Genomic DNA, 18302 nt, shown 5'->3' with positions numbered 1-18302 from the left:
TAGACTGTTTGCTTTCATAAATGAAAAAGTCTGCTGGTTTCCAAGATTTTCACATGCTTTTAGATTGCAAGTTTAAGACTCAAACTCCATAGTGCTTCTTTAATTATTGCCATTATGAATAGTACACAGTGTCATGTCAAGGTATAAATCATTACTACACTAACAACAATCAAAAATCTCCATAGAAACAGTGCTATGAAAAGCTCAAAAAGAATTTGCCTTGAACTGACGTGGGAGGTCTACTGTTTGTGTGTGTGTGTTTGTTTGTGTGTATGTTTAGTGTGTGTTTGTGTGTGTGTCTGTATACTGTATACTGCATGTATGTGTGTGTGTGTGTGTGTGTGTGTGTGTGTGTGTGGGGGGGGGGTAAGTTGCCCACATGCATTGACAGTTTGTCTGTCTAAAATGAGGTTCAGAGCCTACAGCAAGGGAATGAGCTTTCAGACCAGACGAGTCCTGATGTATCTGCAGGGTGGATGCGTGGGAGCTATACAAACATCATCCTTTTTCCAATGCACAGTCCCAAAGCGCAAACATATCACCTGTCTGTTTCTCTCCATGTTGTACTGTATGTATGTGTGTGTGTCTGTGTGTGTGTCTCTGTGTGTGTGTGTGTGTGTGTGTGTGTAATAGAGAGTATTCAGGTCCATTCCGTTGTGGACCTGATCCGAGTTCCTCTCAGGCTTCTCTGGCTTGAATAATGATATAAAACACTCCATCCTATCTCTGTTAGGATTAGCTCTCACAGAGATAGGTGTATTAAGATATGGAGGAAGGACGGGTTTAGCGTGAGGGTCTTTCTTGTCTGTAAAAACAGACACCCTCATCCACTCAGACTTTTTTACTCAGTTTCAAAGAGCACTCAACTGGTGCAAGGACCTGCCATTTGTGTAGGAAAAAGGAGAATATTACTCGATCAAGGTGATGTACCAGAGAAAAAACATTTATAGTTCCCACCAACGTGAAATCTATAATGTCATTTCAGATTTGTGAAACAGCATTTCCCTGATGTCTGTGCCATGTCCTACAACAACAACAACATCAACAACAATAACAACAACAAGGGTGATGTTGTCGGCTTTATGAGTGGACCAAGTGGAATCTATGTTTATTGACATGGACATTTGGGGCAGTTTTGTCGGTATGAGGCTGGAGTTGGATCACTTGTCCATGTTCAAAGCACGCTCTAGTAGCCTTTGATCACACTTCAGTTCAGCTGTCTCCTTTAACTCCTTAAATATTCCACAGGCTTCATCCAAATCTCTTTTTTTCTGCATATAATCCCATTCATCATGGACACCTTATCAGCACCATTGTTCCCAAAATATTTCCTCTGAATGGAATCAAAGCAGTACCACTGAATGTTTCTTTTCTCCCTTAGCTTAAACCCTAATCAGTGTCATCTGAGACCTCTATTTTTTTGTGATTAACATTTTTATTTTAGCTTCTGGAAGATAAGCAGACAAGCTGAGAGCTCTACTTTGAGGTTCTGGAGTGCTAGCACAAGCAGCCGCACTAAGCACCTATTCTCCAGAGTTTTGCACTGTTATAGGAGCTGGTCAAAAGAATAAAGCCATTTTATATAGTAGCTTACCATGGCAGTAACGTTGATGGACCCAACAATGTTTTGCGGTAATTTAAACTGTTTTGTTATTCATGACAGGAATACAGACAAACCTGCAAATACATTTGTTGTGTTGTCTGTGTAATAGTGTTGTTAGCATGACCATAAACACACTGAGACCTCCTGAAATTAAATATATATGGAAGCAGTGAAGGAGGTGATGATTCCAGATCCAAATTGTCTCAGCAGTGCTGTTACCCCTAGTGTAAGACCATGCCATAATCTTAACAAAAAATAGGACATTTGGTAATTTTACCAAGGTCTTCCGTGATAAGTTGATAGAAGTAATCAAATCAAAATCTCCAAAATTCTGAAGTAGCAGCAACACTTGACAAGCTCAGGAACACAGACAAAACAGACAGAAATACCGTCAGCTCAACTTACAAGTATTTGTTAACCTTGACAGGACAGCTCAGGTTTTCACTGCAATAGATTATACAGCAGCACGTGAGAACCATATGAACCATCATACCTTTGTTTGGGCACAGTGGCTAACATGTATTTGGACCCTAATTCCTGAAGAAAACAGACGTGGTATTTCATGCAACATAGGGGATACTATCAGTATCATTTGCATATCATAAAATGTTTCATGCAACAACAACTTATTGATTGTCATGAGACATTAACATAGCAATGAAAATATTTAGCGAGCACTCGAGCTGTAGGTTACAACATAAAATAGAAAATGAATGCACAGATCCTGGCAACAAACATTGTCCAAAAACTTTTTCTGCTGCTAAATGTTGAAGGATATCATCTTAAACACTTTGATTTTTCAATGTGTGTTTTTCTTCAAGTGATAAATTATAGTAACACCTATATGCAAATCCTCCTTCCATCATAAACGGTAAGATGCACGGTCAGCGCCTGGCTGCTCTTGCGAAGCTGTACATTAGCTTCATGTTATTGCAGTGACATTGTCTGTGACAGTGACACTGCCGAGAAGACAGAGACGCGAATTTAAACCAGTTGTATTCCCCACAAATATATTCATCCTATAGTCTGCCTATAAGCGTACATTATTTGACGATACATTTTATCAATAATCCTCGGTAAGTATTTCAAGTCAAGCTATTGTGATTGCTTGAAAATCCTCAGACGCTCTCGACTCAAAACATTTCGCTGTCTCCCCAATGGAGAAACCTTGGTTATCAAAATTGTCACACTAAGATTCAGTCCGCTAGTATGTAATCAAAATCCAGCATAAAGGTCTAACCTGATCCTGTTGTTGAGCAGGCTTTGCTGGCGCGTCTGTATCTTTGGCTGAAGTCATTGCGAGGAAGCCGCTTCAGCGAGCAGCTGACAACTGGACAGACCAGGAGAACCTCACGTGTTGAGTTTCTAAAGGCGCAAACGAAACCCAAATGCTGCGCTCTGCAACGCGCAATCGAATTTGAGTGCGTATATGAGAGTGGGAGGAAGGGAGGTGGGTCGACGATGATGATGACAGTGGCAGCAGGTTTTCTCAACTACCGCGAAAAGTATAAACGGAATGTCAACCTTACATAATAGCCTTCCAAAAGTGAACAAACTAACTTGATACGTTAATACGGTTATCTGCTCTGAGGAGATGGTGTTTAGAACAGAACATTTCAACACACATTTCTACACAGTCTTCTCTCTAAAATGTTATGTTGAACTAGGGAACACCGTAGGTTACAGTTGTTAGATACAGTATATAAGTAGGCTACTGATGAATCCACAGTGGCACAATTTCTTTAAACTTGGATACATTGATTAGTTTGCTAAAAGAGGGTTGGGTTGCCCTGTGGTCTGATTACCAGAAAACCACCACACCAATATGCCATACCCCTACAATAACAACACAATGAATATACATACTTCTCAGTTGAGTTGTATTTATAGAGATGGAAGCAGAAATACAGGACTTCTTAGCATTAGAGACACTAATGATCTCTGTATCCTAGGCAAGAAAGAGGAATGAAATAATAATGGCAATCCATGGAAAGAAAATGGTTGAATACCAATGCTTCCGATTTCTTCATGTTTTACATACAATAGTTATACATTTTATATTCTTTCACGATTGTAAAGCAGTCATTCAGTCATTCAAAAAAGAAACAGTTGGGTTGAATTGTGAGACAACCGTGTGAGTAACCACTTTTCATCTGGAGGAGAGATTTTATAAATAGTAATTAACACTAAACTGCATTGGGTTCATTCCCATTACAGTTTTAATCTGTGTGGGTATTTAAGCTGCCATCTGTTAATTAAAGTTAAGACAGGTTCTCCTGTGGACACTATTTTATGTGCACACACACAACACACACACACACACACACACACACACACACACACACAACTGTAAGGAAATTTGAGTTTTATCTCAAAGTGCACTTGTCCTTTGCCCCCGGTCTCTCTATGCTCTATTTATAGTCTTCTACCTGGATCCTGAGTTCCTCTCGGCCCACTCCTGCACTGCGTCACACCTCCATCTCCGTGTGCACCTGCCCAGCACAGCCACTTCCTCCTGATTCACATTCACATGCCTGGCTACCATGTAAGCAAAAGTCTTTACATTTTAATGGGGAGAACTCAAAGTGTAAAGCCACTGAGTGACAGGCTATGGTTAAACCCACAAAGCCCTCCTGTATTACTGCATAAGGCAAAGCGTAGGCCTCCAACTTTGGCTACTCAATATTTCACCACTCTTCTTATAAAATGCATGAGCTACACATGGGAGGCACATAGGAAAATAAATGATGATACATGAATGTGTTTACAGTTGTCACTGATGTGACCTAAGATGACGGCATACCTCAGCTCTGTCATCTGTAAATTGACAATTACCTAAGCCACTGATCTGGTAAATAGTAGCCAACAGTATGCAGACCATACCGATAAGCAACAAAACTTGCAGCACCCAGACTACCTGAGAGAAGTGGAAGACATGCATGCAAAAGAGAGAGAGAGAGAGATAGAGAGGCACCATATGGATGGACCAAACCTTTGCTACCGCTAATTATAGTACTCACTTCCAAGCACATCCATCCTTTAGTAGCAGCGCATAACAAAAGGGGCCAGAGGTCACCTCAAATAGCACAAGCAATCAGTCTGCTGTGATTGCAAAGCCCTAATGAAGTGCTTACCTGAGATGAGGATGACACATTACATTGAAATGCCGACACACTCATTCTAGTCTGTATGGAAAGGACACCATGTGCTACATTATTTATGGCAGGAGTCTGGTCAGAGTGTGAGGAACAGCACTACTTAGGTGAGGAGGGGAATCAGCCAGACTAACATGGAGAGATCTAAGCCATAGCAAAGACTTTGGGGAAGGATTTGTGTTCTGTGAGGTGTATGCATGCATGTGTGTGTGTGTGTGTGTGAGAGAGATTGTGTGTGTGTGTGTGTGAGTGTGTGTGTGTGTGTGTGTGCGTGCGCCCGTGCGTGTGTGTGTCCGTGCGTGCGTGTGTGTGTGTACAGTATGTGTGTGATGGGGTCAGTGTAGTGTATGTCTTGTTTGTTTTTTCTTTCAGCACACCATCAAGTGAGCTACCTGAATGTCTCTGACACCTTGAATAAGTGTGGAAGTTCCAGAGAACTCTGGAGCAGTTCTCATCATTATCCAGATAGACGGCCTCTACATACAGATGTCAAATCACATCTCCACTAGAGAATACAGAGGTTCAAATGAGCTGCTGGTCAAAACAATTCATATCACAGCACAACTCACTGCTGGACAGTGTTCTATGACACTCACAGGGTGTTTGGATGATTGGGACAATGTAAGGTATAAAATATACAGGCATGTGTAGTGCAGAGAACTGTGGATATGGGCGATGAGAAATAACGGCAATGCATTTAAGAGGGCTTCTTTTTCATGAAGTAAGTAAGTAAATAAGGTCTAGAGTAATCTGGCCTCCACTCTACCTTTCACAGCAACCTACAGCAATGCATTCAAATGCGTCCAAAAGTGTGAGGGCTTACTGAACAGCCTGCCTCAAAGTAACTTTTATCTGAGCCAAAATCAATTAGTTGAAATGGCCTGTGTTCATTGACAGATGTATCCATTTAAACAGTTGATGAGGAGCTACTCGAGCCTATGTCTTTAAATAGCACAGCCTTTGCTCATCTGCCTCTCTTCTTGGTGGAGTGTTGCCTTGGCAACATAGTTTTTTTTGGTATTAGGCTGATGGAGCTGCTTTGAGACTATGCACTCGGATATGAAAACCTAGTATTAACCACCAATAGCCCACATAACATAGCAACAATTGGGGAGTCAGTGTCTTACACAAATGACTAAAGCCACAATACATTTGGAGGTTTACAAATGTTAACAAGGTGGATGTTCAATGAAGATGTTCATTGAAGATGTTCAATGACTCCCCCTTGTATAGGCCGTCATTAGACTCTGAGGGCCAGATGTACGAACATTTGCGAACATAGTGTTATCAGCGCCATGGACACACCGCAGATTGCGAACGCTGTCAGACCCAAGTTTCCGTCGTATTTATCAATCGTTCAATCCTTAGTGTAAACTGCGCCTTTCTCTGCCTTTCTCCGCCCATAAACGCAATTTACGAACGTCCACAACTGGCAGCGCCTACATAAGTGCAGTTGAATGAAGTTAACTGATGACAACATTAAAAAGAATCAAACGTTTAGCGATCATGAAATAATACCATACATGATAAGATGTAAACAAGCAGGGAGATAATGAAGAACAGTAGTTCTACTCAAACTACTTGTGCACGTAGGCTATGGAAGATTGGTCAAATCTAGCAAGTAGGAAAGTTTAAGTGAATGACGTGAAAGTGAAAGTAAGACATTCGAAAGGCCAACGAAAGTTAAGGTTGCTTTTAGTGGTACAAATACTTTCACCACAAAAACTGGTGCTCTAAATAGCGATTCTGTTGTCTTCGAAAGGTTCTCTTATTGACGCATTGAACTGCAATTTGGATTAACACCTGCTTTTACAAGGCGGAAATATTTACGCGTAGAATAGACATGCGCTTTCAGGAGCAGTCTTTGCACATACCGCGGAATACATAACTAGGCGCTCTTTACTCTTCCCCTCCCATCTTTTTACGCTAAACTCCCACTTTCCCTTGGATCTTCCCATGAATGCATATGCATGACATGACAATCGCAATCTGCCACTTTCAGTTCCCGCGACAGGCAGTTTGCGATTTTACATCATTGCGGCCTGTTTGTACATACCTCGCAATGATTTTACACGCACATTGCGAAACAAATACGCCTGAAATGGGCGCAAAAGCGTTCTTTACATCTGGCCCTGAGTACACTGCTGATGAGCTTCACTCTATGCTCTCATCATCCTGCACTGGCATTCTGGACTCCATTGCCCCCTTCAAACCCAATTATTTCATTTATAAGTGGTTGTTTCATTATTTATTAAAGCGTAACTCTCCAAAATGCAGACCAAGTGAGTTGTCCAAAACCTGACCAGCTCAAGAAACACTGATGATACTTCGATCAAAGTTTCATGTTGTGTCGAGCCTTCTTAGTGTTCAAAATCAATCTTAGTGATCATGTATCAAAATAGTAGTGCCCCTACAATTCCCATTCAAAAGGCCATTTAACCCTAAAACGACAACATGGACGAGCTCAAAAGTGGCGCTTTGGACGTGATTATGCTTTTAAACGAACGTTTGACTCGGGTACATTCACAAAAACAGTACTTACGTATAAATCATGTACTTACAGTGCAAACATATTTTTTGGATAGGCTTATTTACTATGAACAAACCATTTATAACTGTGTGAACAAATGCTTTACTGATGATAAATTATGTATGAACAATAAATTACTAATTATGAACAAACCATTAACTAATAAGTAACAAAGGCTTAATAAATTATGAATTGTGTGTAGTTATTATTAAGTGTTACCCATAATTTTTATTATTTGTGGCTCAATAGTGTTCTAGGCCCCCACTGTCGACTTCAAGGCAGCGCTGCGACCGTCGACTTCAATGCACCTAACCCTGTAGCCCTAACCCTTGCCTAACCCTAGTGCCTTCCATGCAGCGCTGCCTGGAAGACGATGTTGGGGGCTTAAAACACCAAGTAACTTATTTGTGTACCATAAGCACATTTTTGATAACACTTGCCTTAAATAATTCATTGCGAGCCAGTCACAGTTCATAATGAGGTATAAATATTTCATAATACAAACATGTGCCGTAAGCGCCATTCAGTGGGGCTATCTATTCACTCTTGGTCAGATGTGGTTTTAAGATATCAAATTAGCATGTCATGTTAGAGCTGTCATCACCTCCAGTCCAACCAATAGAGGTCCTCCAGTCTGGCCGCTGAAAACAATAAGTGATAATGGTGAACAAAGATAAACCATTATCTAAATAGACTCAAAAGTAAGCCTCCCACCCATAAAGTGCGGCAACAACCCAGTGTTGCTTACCAAACAGAAAACTGTTTTCATGATACAAAGAGCAATTGATTCAGCGTACATTTTAGAAGTCTTTCAAACTGATCCCTTGACTGCTTCAATCCATTCCAGCTCTCCCTCACTGAGGTTAGAGGCCAAGGCCATTCCGCTCTGTTGCTGTGATTAGTGACATCAGTCTTCTCATTGCCTGTCTGGAACACAAATTTTTCCTTCACCTTCCCAAGATCCTGAAATAGGCCTCTCCTTATTGATGAAAAAACCTTCCACTATCTCTTTTGTGGTCATGCTGCCTATTTTGTGCAACAAACTCAAGTGTGGAGTAACCTTAGAGGGTTTGCCTGGAATAAGGGTCATCTAAAATGAACCGAGTCAGGTCATCAAACACCCAGCTGATGATAAATTATGTAGACAATCTGAGACAATCATGGCAGTGGCATAAGCTACACTTCAGTCCCACGAAAGGTCAAATTCATTTACAGTTAATGGGACCCACCACTAGTTTCTGTGGGAGAAGAGGTGAGCCCTCACAGAGATAGGGCGCAGTACACTGTGGATCACAGACAGAAGCAGAAGATAATACTCTCACAATGGTGCTTCATATATGCAGCAATGCATTCACCAGCTCAAGCATAGACCCTAGGCTTACAACTGTCCATTTCTACTAAACTGTCGCCTACAATTTCTATTCCACTTTAGGATATCTTTTATGGTTCATATTATTTTTTATGGTTCATAGTATTTACCTGTGATAAAAAAGTAATGCCATAACTGACATGGTTCTCTAGCTCATAGCTCTGCTTATCAATATAATCGTAATCTTATGAAGGACACTGTATACCCAGTGTTTCCCATACATTGACTTATTTGTGGCGGCCCACCACAATATCAACATTGACCACCACACAATGATTATCCAGGTTGTACTAAATTGTGCTTAAATCTGGTTAGTATCATAACCACGCTGTGCTAATTTGTTAAAAACTGTTGCCTTCAAGTTAATTCTGCAAACCAACCACAAATGGAATTCAATTCTCTGGGAAACACTGATACCCATTAAGCTCTTCTACAACCAAACACTTTCAAAGATGGCTACTGCCTCCTTTTTTATCCACTATCAATCTTGTATGTACTGATCCTTGAGAGGATTCTGTATGTAAGGTACACTAATACGTTTTATCCTGGCTGGCTTCTGATTCTCTCTTGTTCCCCCCATGCATCACTTTACCCAACTGGCCCCAATCAGATGCTTTTGTGTGGGTTCTCAAGGTATCTTCCTGTGAACAATGGTTACTTCCTGTGTTTAAATGTCTGCCTCATTTTTAAGTGGAGCTAGGCTACTTAAGGGATGGTTAAAAAAATGGCATATCTCTGTAGCTTCTATTCGCATTCCCTGGGTAAGGCATCCCAGTACATATTGTGTACAATATTGAGCACTATAATTCAACTTGCTTTGAAGAGAAAAGGGAAAATAGTTGTGAAGTGTACTTCGTGAGAAGATCTATCTCAAACGACTCATCACTCATGCATTTGGCCGTTCTCTTACACACAAGCCTGCTTAAAATGCACGAGTGATTCGCTTTTAAATGCTCATCAGTAACAGCTGTAGTGTGATTCCCAGGTTGCATGGGGCGGACCCTGTGCACGGTGGCTGGATTCACCACAGTGCAGGTCAGACAGGAACCCATTGGCAGCTGCCCGTGTCCAGTTGAGCGAGCGCTCGCTGTCCCGTCCTCCTCACCCTCTGGACCTTGTCCAGCTGGCTGCTTGTGCAGTTCATGTCCCCTCTCTGTCTTTCTCTCTCTCTCTCTCTCTTTCTCATTCTCTCTCTCTGTCTCTCTTCCTTTCACTCTCTCAGTTCACCCTACAGAAGAGTTTCAATTTGGAAGCAAATGCTGCCACACCTGCTGGGCTAATTTACTCGGCGCAAATCACGGCCATCCCAACCCTCACTCATTGCCCTAGCAGAAGCCTGTGTGCTCAGTGAAGGTTAAATCTATTAGCCACTGACTGCACACACCAGCAGGGCAGGACTATTAAAGAGGACATGCATTGAGTTCAGGTCGACATTACTTCCTAGGAATACAGATGTGGGAGAGCAGCAGTGACATCACACCCTGACAATCAGTCGGCCGAAGTTCGATTCCTGTACCCGCCATTGTGAGTCCATGTTGTTTTGGATAAAAGCTTCTGCTAAATACCAGTCAACTTTAACTTCAACTTTAGGAATGCAAACACTTACCCCCATACTAAAGTACAATTCATATATGCAGTTCATCAGTCAAAGACACACACACACACACACGCTTGCAAACTGATGCATAACTTCAACTAACTGTAACTGCACCCTAACAAGATACCTGTGTACTGACACCTTACAGCTGCATTTGTAACTGTGAGTTATAAGTGAATTGGGTATCTAATTCCCTACAGCTGCTGTCTCCTAGCAGTAAAGCCGTAGAATCAAATGACATGCTGGAACTCTCTGATAGGAACTGTCAGTTCGATGTCACAGAGTACCTGGGGGTGTGTACAGGGGCCCCTGGCTGTTAGAGAGTTGTCCTATATCAACTCCCAGGGTAGCCAGGATGTTGTGTGTCCATATTATGTCTGTGAATGCGTCAGTTTCTATTGTGTAATATAATGTTGAAGTAGGTTTACTTTTTTTAGCTAAGTGGTCTGTGAGTTTTTGGTTAAGTGGTCCTTGGTCTGAAAAAGTTTGAGAAACACTAGACAGAGAGTTTTACAAATAAACCTTTTTGGAAATCTTATTGCACTCATTGACGTCATTACTGGGCCAGAAGGTCTCAGAAACAGCACTCCAGCAATATAAATGAAAGGTAAGTGGGCACTGAAGGAAACTACTGGTAGGCTAGACTGTTCAGAACAAAGAGTGTTGATCAAAAAAGTATCTGGAAAAAGTTTGTGACAGTTCTTTGGGCTTGGAAGGAGTAGATTTTATTTGAGTTCAAATGAGTCTACGTCACCTCTCCCTTATACACATTTGTACCATGATGTGGTCAAGAAATGTTCCTGGCTTGACAGTGAATAATTGCTGAAAATGGGTAGGGTAGACACTGTTCTCTCCATCATCGGCCCCTGGAATCAAGCTTAGCGGAACACACATCCACCTCTGCCAAAGTGCCTCCCCCCCTTCTTTAGTAAAAGCCCCAAACAGGGCCTGAAGCACAGCTAACTACACCTCATGGTTGACATCTCTTCCATTATAACTAGGGCTGTCAAAATAACTGATTAATTTCGATTAATTAATTTGAGAAAAATAACTAATTAAAAAAAATAACGCAGATTAATCGATTCCGTATGACTTTTTACCCCGATAGTCGTTGTAGTCAGTAACCATTAGACTGTAAAATGAAGGAGAGAGAAGAAAATGTGCTGCCTAGATCATTGATTGGAACATTTACTTTTAAAAAACGACCTGATGTGTTGATAAAAATGAAGTGTTGATTAAAATAAAGCCCTCTGCAATGTCTGCAGCAAGGAATTTGCATATCACCGGAGTTCATCAACTCTAAAGTCGCACATCAATGCAAAGAAATAGTGTTGACATTGAGGGGAGTGTTAATTTATTTTCATTGTGTCCCCTAGGTTATATCTGTGACCTGAAATACCTTGTATGTGAAAAACAACTTCTTCCCGAAGCACTTTTGAATTTATTTCCTCAGCATATTAGGTCATATCATAGATTATTATGGCCATTATTAAAATAATAATAAAAGAGTTTTTGAACTTTGATGTCACTAATGCTGATTATTCAATTATTCATTTGAATTTAAATATTTAAAATACTTTCACAGCAAAAAATATATGCGATTAATTTAGATTAATTAATGACAGAGTATGTAATTAATTAGATTATTTTTTTTAATCGATTGACAGCCCTAATTATAACATAAATATTTAATCAAGGCAAATGCATTGTGCCTAATTCTGAAAACTACACACTGCTAAGTAAAGTCCCATCAATAAGACAAGTGAACAACAGTGACACAGAGTGAACAACAGTGTTCACAGAAGGTTGAAACATGTTAATATGATCTGTAATAATGTGTACATAATATGCATATAGCATATCTAAAGGTCTACTTTATCTCAGACTTTTCGAGTTGTATTTATCATTCTGACTTGTATATGTAATCAGTAATCTGTTCTAGTCATTTTCATTGTATCAATAGTTAATAGTGGCTTTGTCCAAAGTGATATGGTATGGAAATAAAACAAACCACAAACATCCTTCAAATAAAACTGAAACAACTTGCATAAAGCCAGCTTTGTCTAATTTCATCATTTAAAATGAGTGATTTTACAGAAAATAATGAGCCCACTAGAACAGAGTAGTTTTGAGTTTTGAGAAACACCCACCAACGCCACACTCGTTAAGCTCACATTAACTCCTTGTTAGGGAGGCATTAACAGCATTTCAAAGATTCATTTGACACTTAACCTAAAATTCCTCAGATCTCTTCCTGACCGAACTGTAGTTTGCTAGTTAAATAAATGAAATGACCTGTAGTCCATGAGCCACAGGGGGTCGTCACTACCACTTGGGGGGGGGGGGGGAATTCTCACTATATTTTTCTGAAAGCTACATATCTCTGGAGTATAAAATGGTATGATAGCAAGTTGGATCTTGTAGCTTTGTGGCTGTACAGGCCTTCAAAGTTGACCTCTGATTTGAAAAAAAAAAGGAAATTCCGCCTATTGGCTTTTTTTGTTAAAACACTCATAAGAGCCCAGAAAATAATCAAAATCTTATTATTACTGATGCATATGTGGTGTTTGATGTTGGCATACATATTTTGACTCATTATGTGATTTTGCTCTTCATTTTGGTTGATAAAATTCAAGATTTATGTGCAAAAAAAAGCTAATTTGAGTTTTCAGAGCAACCTGAATGCAGACCTTATTGATCATTACTATTCTACTTGCGAGTTGAAATTAATGTTAAATGATGACATACATAGGACTGCAGTACAAATGTTTTTTAAATTGTAGCTGAAACGAGTACAAAGGATCTTTAATCTATTCATTGAATTCATCGTCAGAACAGGAGCACAGAGGATGCCATCTCTATGGCACTTCACTCTGCCCTGTCCCACCTTGACAATAGCAACACCTATGTAAGAATGCTGTTCATTGACTTCAGCTCAGCGTTCAACACCATCATCCCCTCCAAACTGATCACCAAACTCAGTGAACTGGGCATCAATACCTCCCTCTGTAACTGGATTCTGGACTACTTGTATTGCATTCATTGTGTCTACACTTGAGATAAATAAGTTTGGTTTTTCTTTTATCACATACACATATATTGGTAGATGTTTTTTCTTTACCTTGACATGTTTCGACGTATACTTCCATCTTCATCAGAAGGTCACACGGTGGAGTAGTGTGACGCGTTTACGGAGGTGTGATCCACCTGTCAGTTTTTTGACAGGTGGACCACACCTCCTGCTGTCAGTCAGGTATGGGAGAGCATATATGCTCCCTCATCTCTGTTCATCGTCTTTGGGCTCCGCTTTCCTATTTCAATCGCCTCCTTTATCCAGCGGTGATATCGGTTGTTCTCCTGCTTAATGACTCTGGCATGCAGGAGGTGTGGTCCACCTGTCAAAAAACTGACAGGTGGATCACACCTCCGTAAACGTGTCACACTACTCCACCGTGTGACCTTCTGATGAAGATGGAAGTATACGTCGAAACATGTCAAGGTAAAGAAAAAACATCTACCAATATATGTGTATGTGATAAAAGAAAAACCAAACTTATGGATTCTGGACTTCCTAACCAACAGACCTCAGTCTGTTAGGTTAGATAATCGCACCTCCTCAACCATCGAACACCAGTGTACCACAGGTATGTGTGCTGAGCCCTCTCCTCTACTCCCTCTTCACCTACGACTGCACACCTGTACATGGCTCTAACACCATTGTCAAGTTTGCCGATGACACTACGGTGATTGGGCTCATCAGCAATAACGATGAGACGGCCTACAGGGAGGAGGTCCAGCACCTAACATCGTGGTGCACTGATAACAACCTGGCTCTCAACACCAAGAAGACCAAAGAGCTCATTGTGGACTTCAGGAAGTCTAAAGCTAGCACACACACACCCATTCTCATCAACAGGACTGAGGTGGAGCATGTCACCAGCTTCAAGTTTCTGGGTGTCCACATCTCTGAGGACCTCTCTTGGACCCTCAACACCTCTACCCTGATCAAAAAGGCTCACCAGCGTCTCTTCTTTCTGAGGTCTATCTGTCTCCTCAGATCCTGGTGAACGTCTACCGCTGCAACATCAAGAGCATCCTCACTAACTGTCACAGTTTGGTATGGCAACTGCTCTGCCCACGACCGGAAAGCACTGCAGTGGGTGGTGAAAACTGCCCAACACATCACCGGTTCCTCACTCCCCTCCATAGAGGCCATCCAGGGCAAGCGTTGCTTGCGTAAGGCGCGCATCATCAAAGACTGTTCTCACCCCAACCACAGACTGTTCACCCCACTCCCCTCCGGGAGGCGTTACAGGTCTCTCCGCATCCGAACCAGCAGGTTCAGAGGAAGCTTCTTTCCTGCGGCTGTCACCCTACTGAACTCTAGCTCTGCATCCCGGTGACATCCAACCAACTAAGCCCCCATCACCCCCCGCCCCGCCCCCGCCTGATGCCTCCTTGCCTGTGCCTGTTGAGGTGTCCACGACCATGGCAACCTTGACTGGGACAACAAGGAGGCGGACATCCCCTAGCCCCCCCCACAACTGCACTACCCTATCCCACCCATCTATCCCATCCATCTATTTATTTACAAATGTACATAGTGTAATTACACTTATACTGTACATAGCCATATTCTACTGCTTTTCATCCTGCACATACACTTATTATTAATACTATTGTAATGTTACTGTTTCTGCACTACAATGGTACTGTTACCACACTGCACATAGTTGTACATACTGTACATATCTGTCTATATGGTTCATACTAAATATCCATATTTATTCAGTTTTTCTGTAATATATTCTGTTAATACACTGCATATATCTATAACATTATATATATATATTGTTCTCACTACTACTATAATGGTACCCGCCACTACATTGCACATACCAGTACATGTTGTTCATACATTGTTCATATTACAGTACATAGCCATATTTATTCTGCTCTTATAAGGTAACTGCTAATACACTGTGACTGCACATATTTATATTTAATTTATGCTACTCTAAACCACCTTCTGCAAAACAACTGTATACTACTGTCTACACTGCACTATATTTCTTGTCCTGCACCACCTGCCTATACTGTGTATATCACATTGCACTTCTGGTTAGACGCAAACTGCATTTCGTTGTCTCTGTACTTGTTCTCTGCACAATGACAATAAAGTTAAATCTAATCTAATTTAATCTAAAAAATGATCTGCCTCTGCTTTGCCTCTTTACGGATCATGCTATGAATAGCAGCAGCAATGTCTGCATAAGTTGAGACATTGTTATTGACCTTCTGGACCAGAGACATTCCATCAATGATTGTTGCCGTATTATATGATAGTGATGCAAGTTTCTGCAAATGCTTTGCAAGTGCTGCTTTAGAGGTTTTCCTTGGGGTCCCCTCAGGTGTCGCCAATGACCATGGTTAAGGTCCAAGAGGGTGACAAAAGACTTCTCTCATGTCCAGTTTTGATGGTGAACATGATGGTCTTGCCATGTGCCTGTGTTTTCTTTTTTGACTCATGCTCGTAAATGTCTTTAATATTTGCTTTGTCAATGTATCATGGAATTTGTGCTTAGGTGTATCTGACTCCAGCCTCTATGTCATGATCTTTGCCTGTAGTATGAGCCTGAATCAGATCATCCCTAACCTCTTGTGTTGCTTTGCCTGCTGTAGATATGCAAATGAACTCATGTTCCTCTGAAAATGGATTGTAATAATAATAATAATAATTGTACATAATGATAACAATGTGTAAAGTATAAACATTTTCACCAACCAGTTCATCTACATCTCATTCCCACATTCTTACTAGTCAAAAGTACAACTGAAATGTATAATGTAGATCATTTTAGCACCTGTGATGCAATTACCATAATTTCCCAACTATTACAGTAGCTGCAGCTTATACATTGATTTTGCAAAATTTCTTGTGTGGGCTATAGCTACGGGTATGGAGCTTCCTCTACGAGGAAGAGGAAGATTTATAGACAAGAAACGATTGGTACTTATGTGAAAGTACATAAGGACAGATGAAAAGTCCAATGCTAAAATGGGGCAGAAAACATATTTACCACCGCTGTGCTAATGCACTAAAAGGTTGGGCACACAAAATTTCTGTTGCTATGTGATTTCTTGCTGCAGAGAGGCCATTTTTCCCGTAAATTTGTGGTCACTTGGACTGCAGAAATATCAATAGCCATACAAAGGGAGAATACTGCAGTGACCACCAACAAACTGAACTGATGAAGGAAACGCAAGATGGTGGTGCAGAGGTGGTGGTGCAGAGGTGGTGGTGGTGTGTGTGTGTGTGTGTGTGTGTGATTGGGGGGGGGGGGGCTGGAGGTGAGTTCACTACAAAATGATTAAAAGGAACAAGCTTCCACAGAGTCCCAAGGGACGTGTGGCTTTGTGTTCACAAATTCATTTCTCCCCACAAATCCCACCTCTGGATGCCGAGGCAAGTGAGGCGGGGGTGGGGGGGTGCTGGGGAAACCCTCTCATCAGCAGAGCCAGCCATCGGAACGCCTCGGAACGGCTCCCAGAAGACCCAAAACAAACTCCACGACACGCTCAAATCCACCACACCGAGAGAAAGCAAATAACGTTTTTCCTCAAACAGGGAAATATTTAAAGAACTCAAAGGAGATAAACACTGGGAGAGCTTGACAAATTCGCTCTGTGATAACATATGCAGTGAGAAAGTGGGCCTTACGTTTGCTTTCGAAAGGATTCACAACATTAAAGGGAGGTTGTAAAAAATGTCTCAAAATCTTGACTTTTAAGTGAGCTCAAATTGTGCATACATCCTGTGAATTATTTAGAGTATATTATGCAAAAGACTTCATTCAGCCCGCGAGTAAGGCAGATGATATCTATCACTTGCTTGAGAGACACACAAGTGTGATGCCATACATATACAGTATGGAGAATAGAATGGGGGAAATGATGCCTATGACACACTATACTTTCATGTGCAACAACACTTAAATCACACTCATTCATTTGGAGAGTAAAATAGTGTTTTGGCGAGGCCAAAAGTAATGTTAATGACTGCTGCTGATAGTTATAGCTGGCTGCTGCTCTCTTGTCTAGTCCGTCAGCTCAACACGTTTGTCACCTGTTTCACCCCCTGACAGCTCCAGATTAGTTGAATACAAGAGTAGATCTGGAGAACACTTCTAATGCTCCACATCTACTCTAATTCTAATGAAACTTGACCCAGAATTAATAGCAAGGCTTCAAGCTGTCAGTGATTCAGTGCTTCATATGGCTGATTTTTTTTTATGATGACACTGTATAAAAGATCACTTTGGCCTTGGTTTGGAGGCCAAGGAAAGATAATGTTGGGTAACTCAGTAAAACTTTCTATTGGAACTCTGTAATTGCACAAAATTGACAGCATAAAAACAGACCATCCAGTAAGTCATTACCAATCTGCTTATTCACATGTACATAAAGTGAGTAAAACAACAAGTGCTGACAGAGCATGTTATGTGTTCTGTTCAGCAGTGTGCACACTTAGATTTAAGATGTAATTGGAAGTTGGGATCTGCTGACTACGCAAGCTGTGCAATCTATGAAGTCATTTACAGACTACATTAAGAAAGCACACAGGCTTTCAAAGAGGGCGGATGCCTCCCGTTATTGACTACCCTGACTAAACTGTGCTATGAACATGTGTGCTGTGCTGTGATTGTATGATGAATATTATTCGGTGTAGAAAATTGCAACCTTTCATCCCTGAGTAAACCTGGTTTCGATAAAGTAATTCCATGACTTCACATATATTTATGTATGTGGTCCCTTTTCCTTTAAATATTGCCAGGAGTCACACAAACATGGCTTTTTTTTTACAGTGATAAAAAGGTTTATCTTTCCGTCATACCACCTTTGGGTTGAGTTTCCTATTGGGACTCTCTTTTAAGAAAGTCAATTAACTTTCAGATATTTCCACACTTATAACATAGTTCTAGTTTTTAGCCACATTACGCTTCTACATCAATTCACCCAACTCATAAAGTTTTTTTGGAATGTCCGCC

The 18302-nt window shown here is 41.0% G+C and overlaps 1 protein-coding gene across 5 annotated transcripts in view; it reads right to left on the bottom strand.

Annotated features, from left to right (window-relative positions):
• LOC121704283 (dipeptidyl aminopeptidase-like protein 6) overlaps nucleotides 1-18302 on the bottom strand; it is a 118513-nt gene that overhangs the window by 53029 nt on the left and 47182 nt on the right. Inside the window, exon 1 of one of the 5 annotated variants that reach the window (XM_042084759.1) lies at nucleotides 2844-2954. The exons of the other annotated variants lie outside the window; for them this stretch is intronic. Within the exon in view, the coding sequence (XP_041940693.1) occupies nucleotides 2844-2900 (57 nt within the window). The 5' untranslated portion in view covers nucleotides 2901-2954. Of the gene's footprint in view, nucleotides 1-2843; nucleotides 2955-18302 lie in introns of those variants that run through there. 5 annotated transcript variants of the gene reach the window in all.

The sequence above is a fragment of the Alosa sapidissima genome, chromosome 1 (genome assembly GCF_018492685.1).
Source record: "Alosa sapidissima isolate fAloSap1 chromosome 1, fAloSap1.pri, whole genome shotgun sequence".
NCBI lineage: Eukaryota > Metazoa > Chordata > Actinopteri > Clupeiformes > Clupeidae > Alosa > Alosa sapidissima.
Note: the sequence above shows the minus strand (reverse complement) of the source record. Positions and strands in the feature narration are given on the sequence as shown.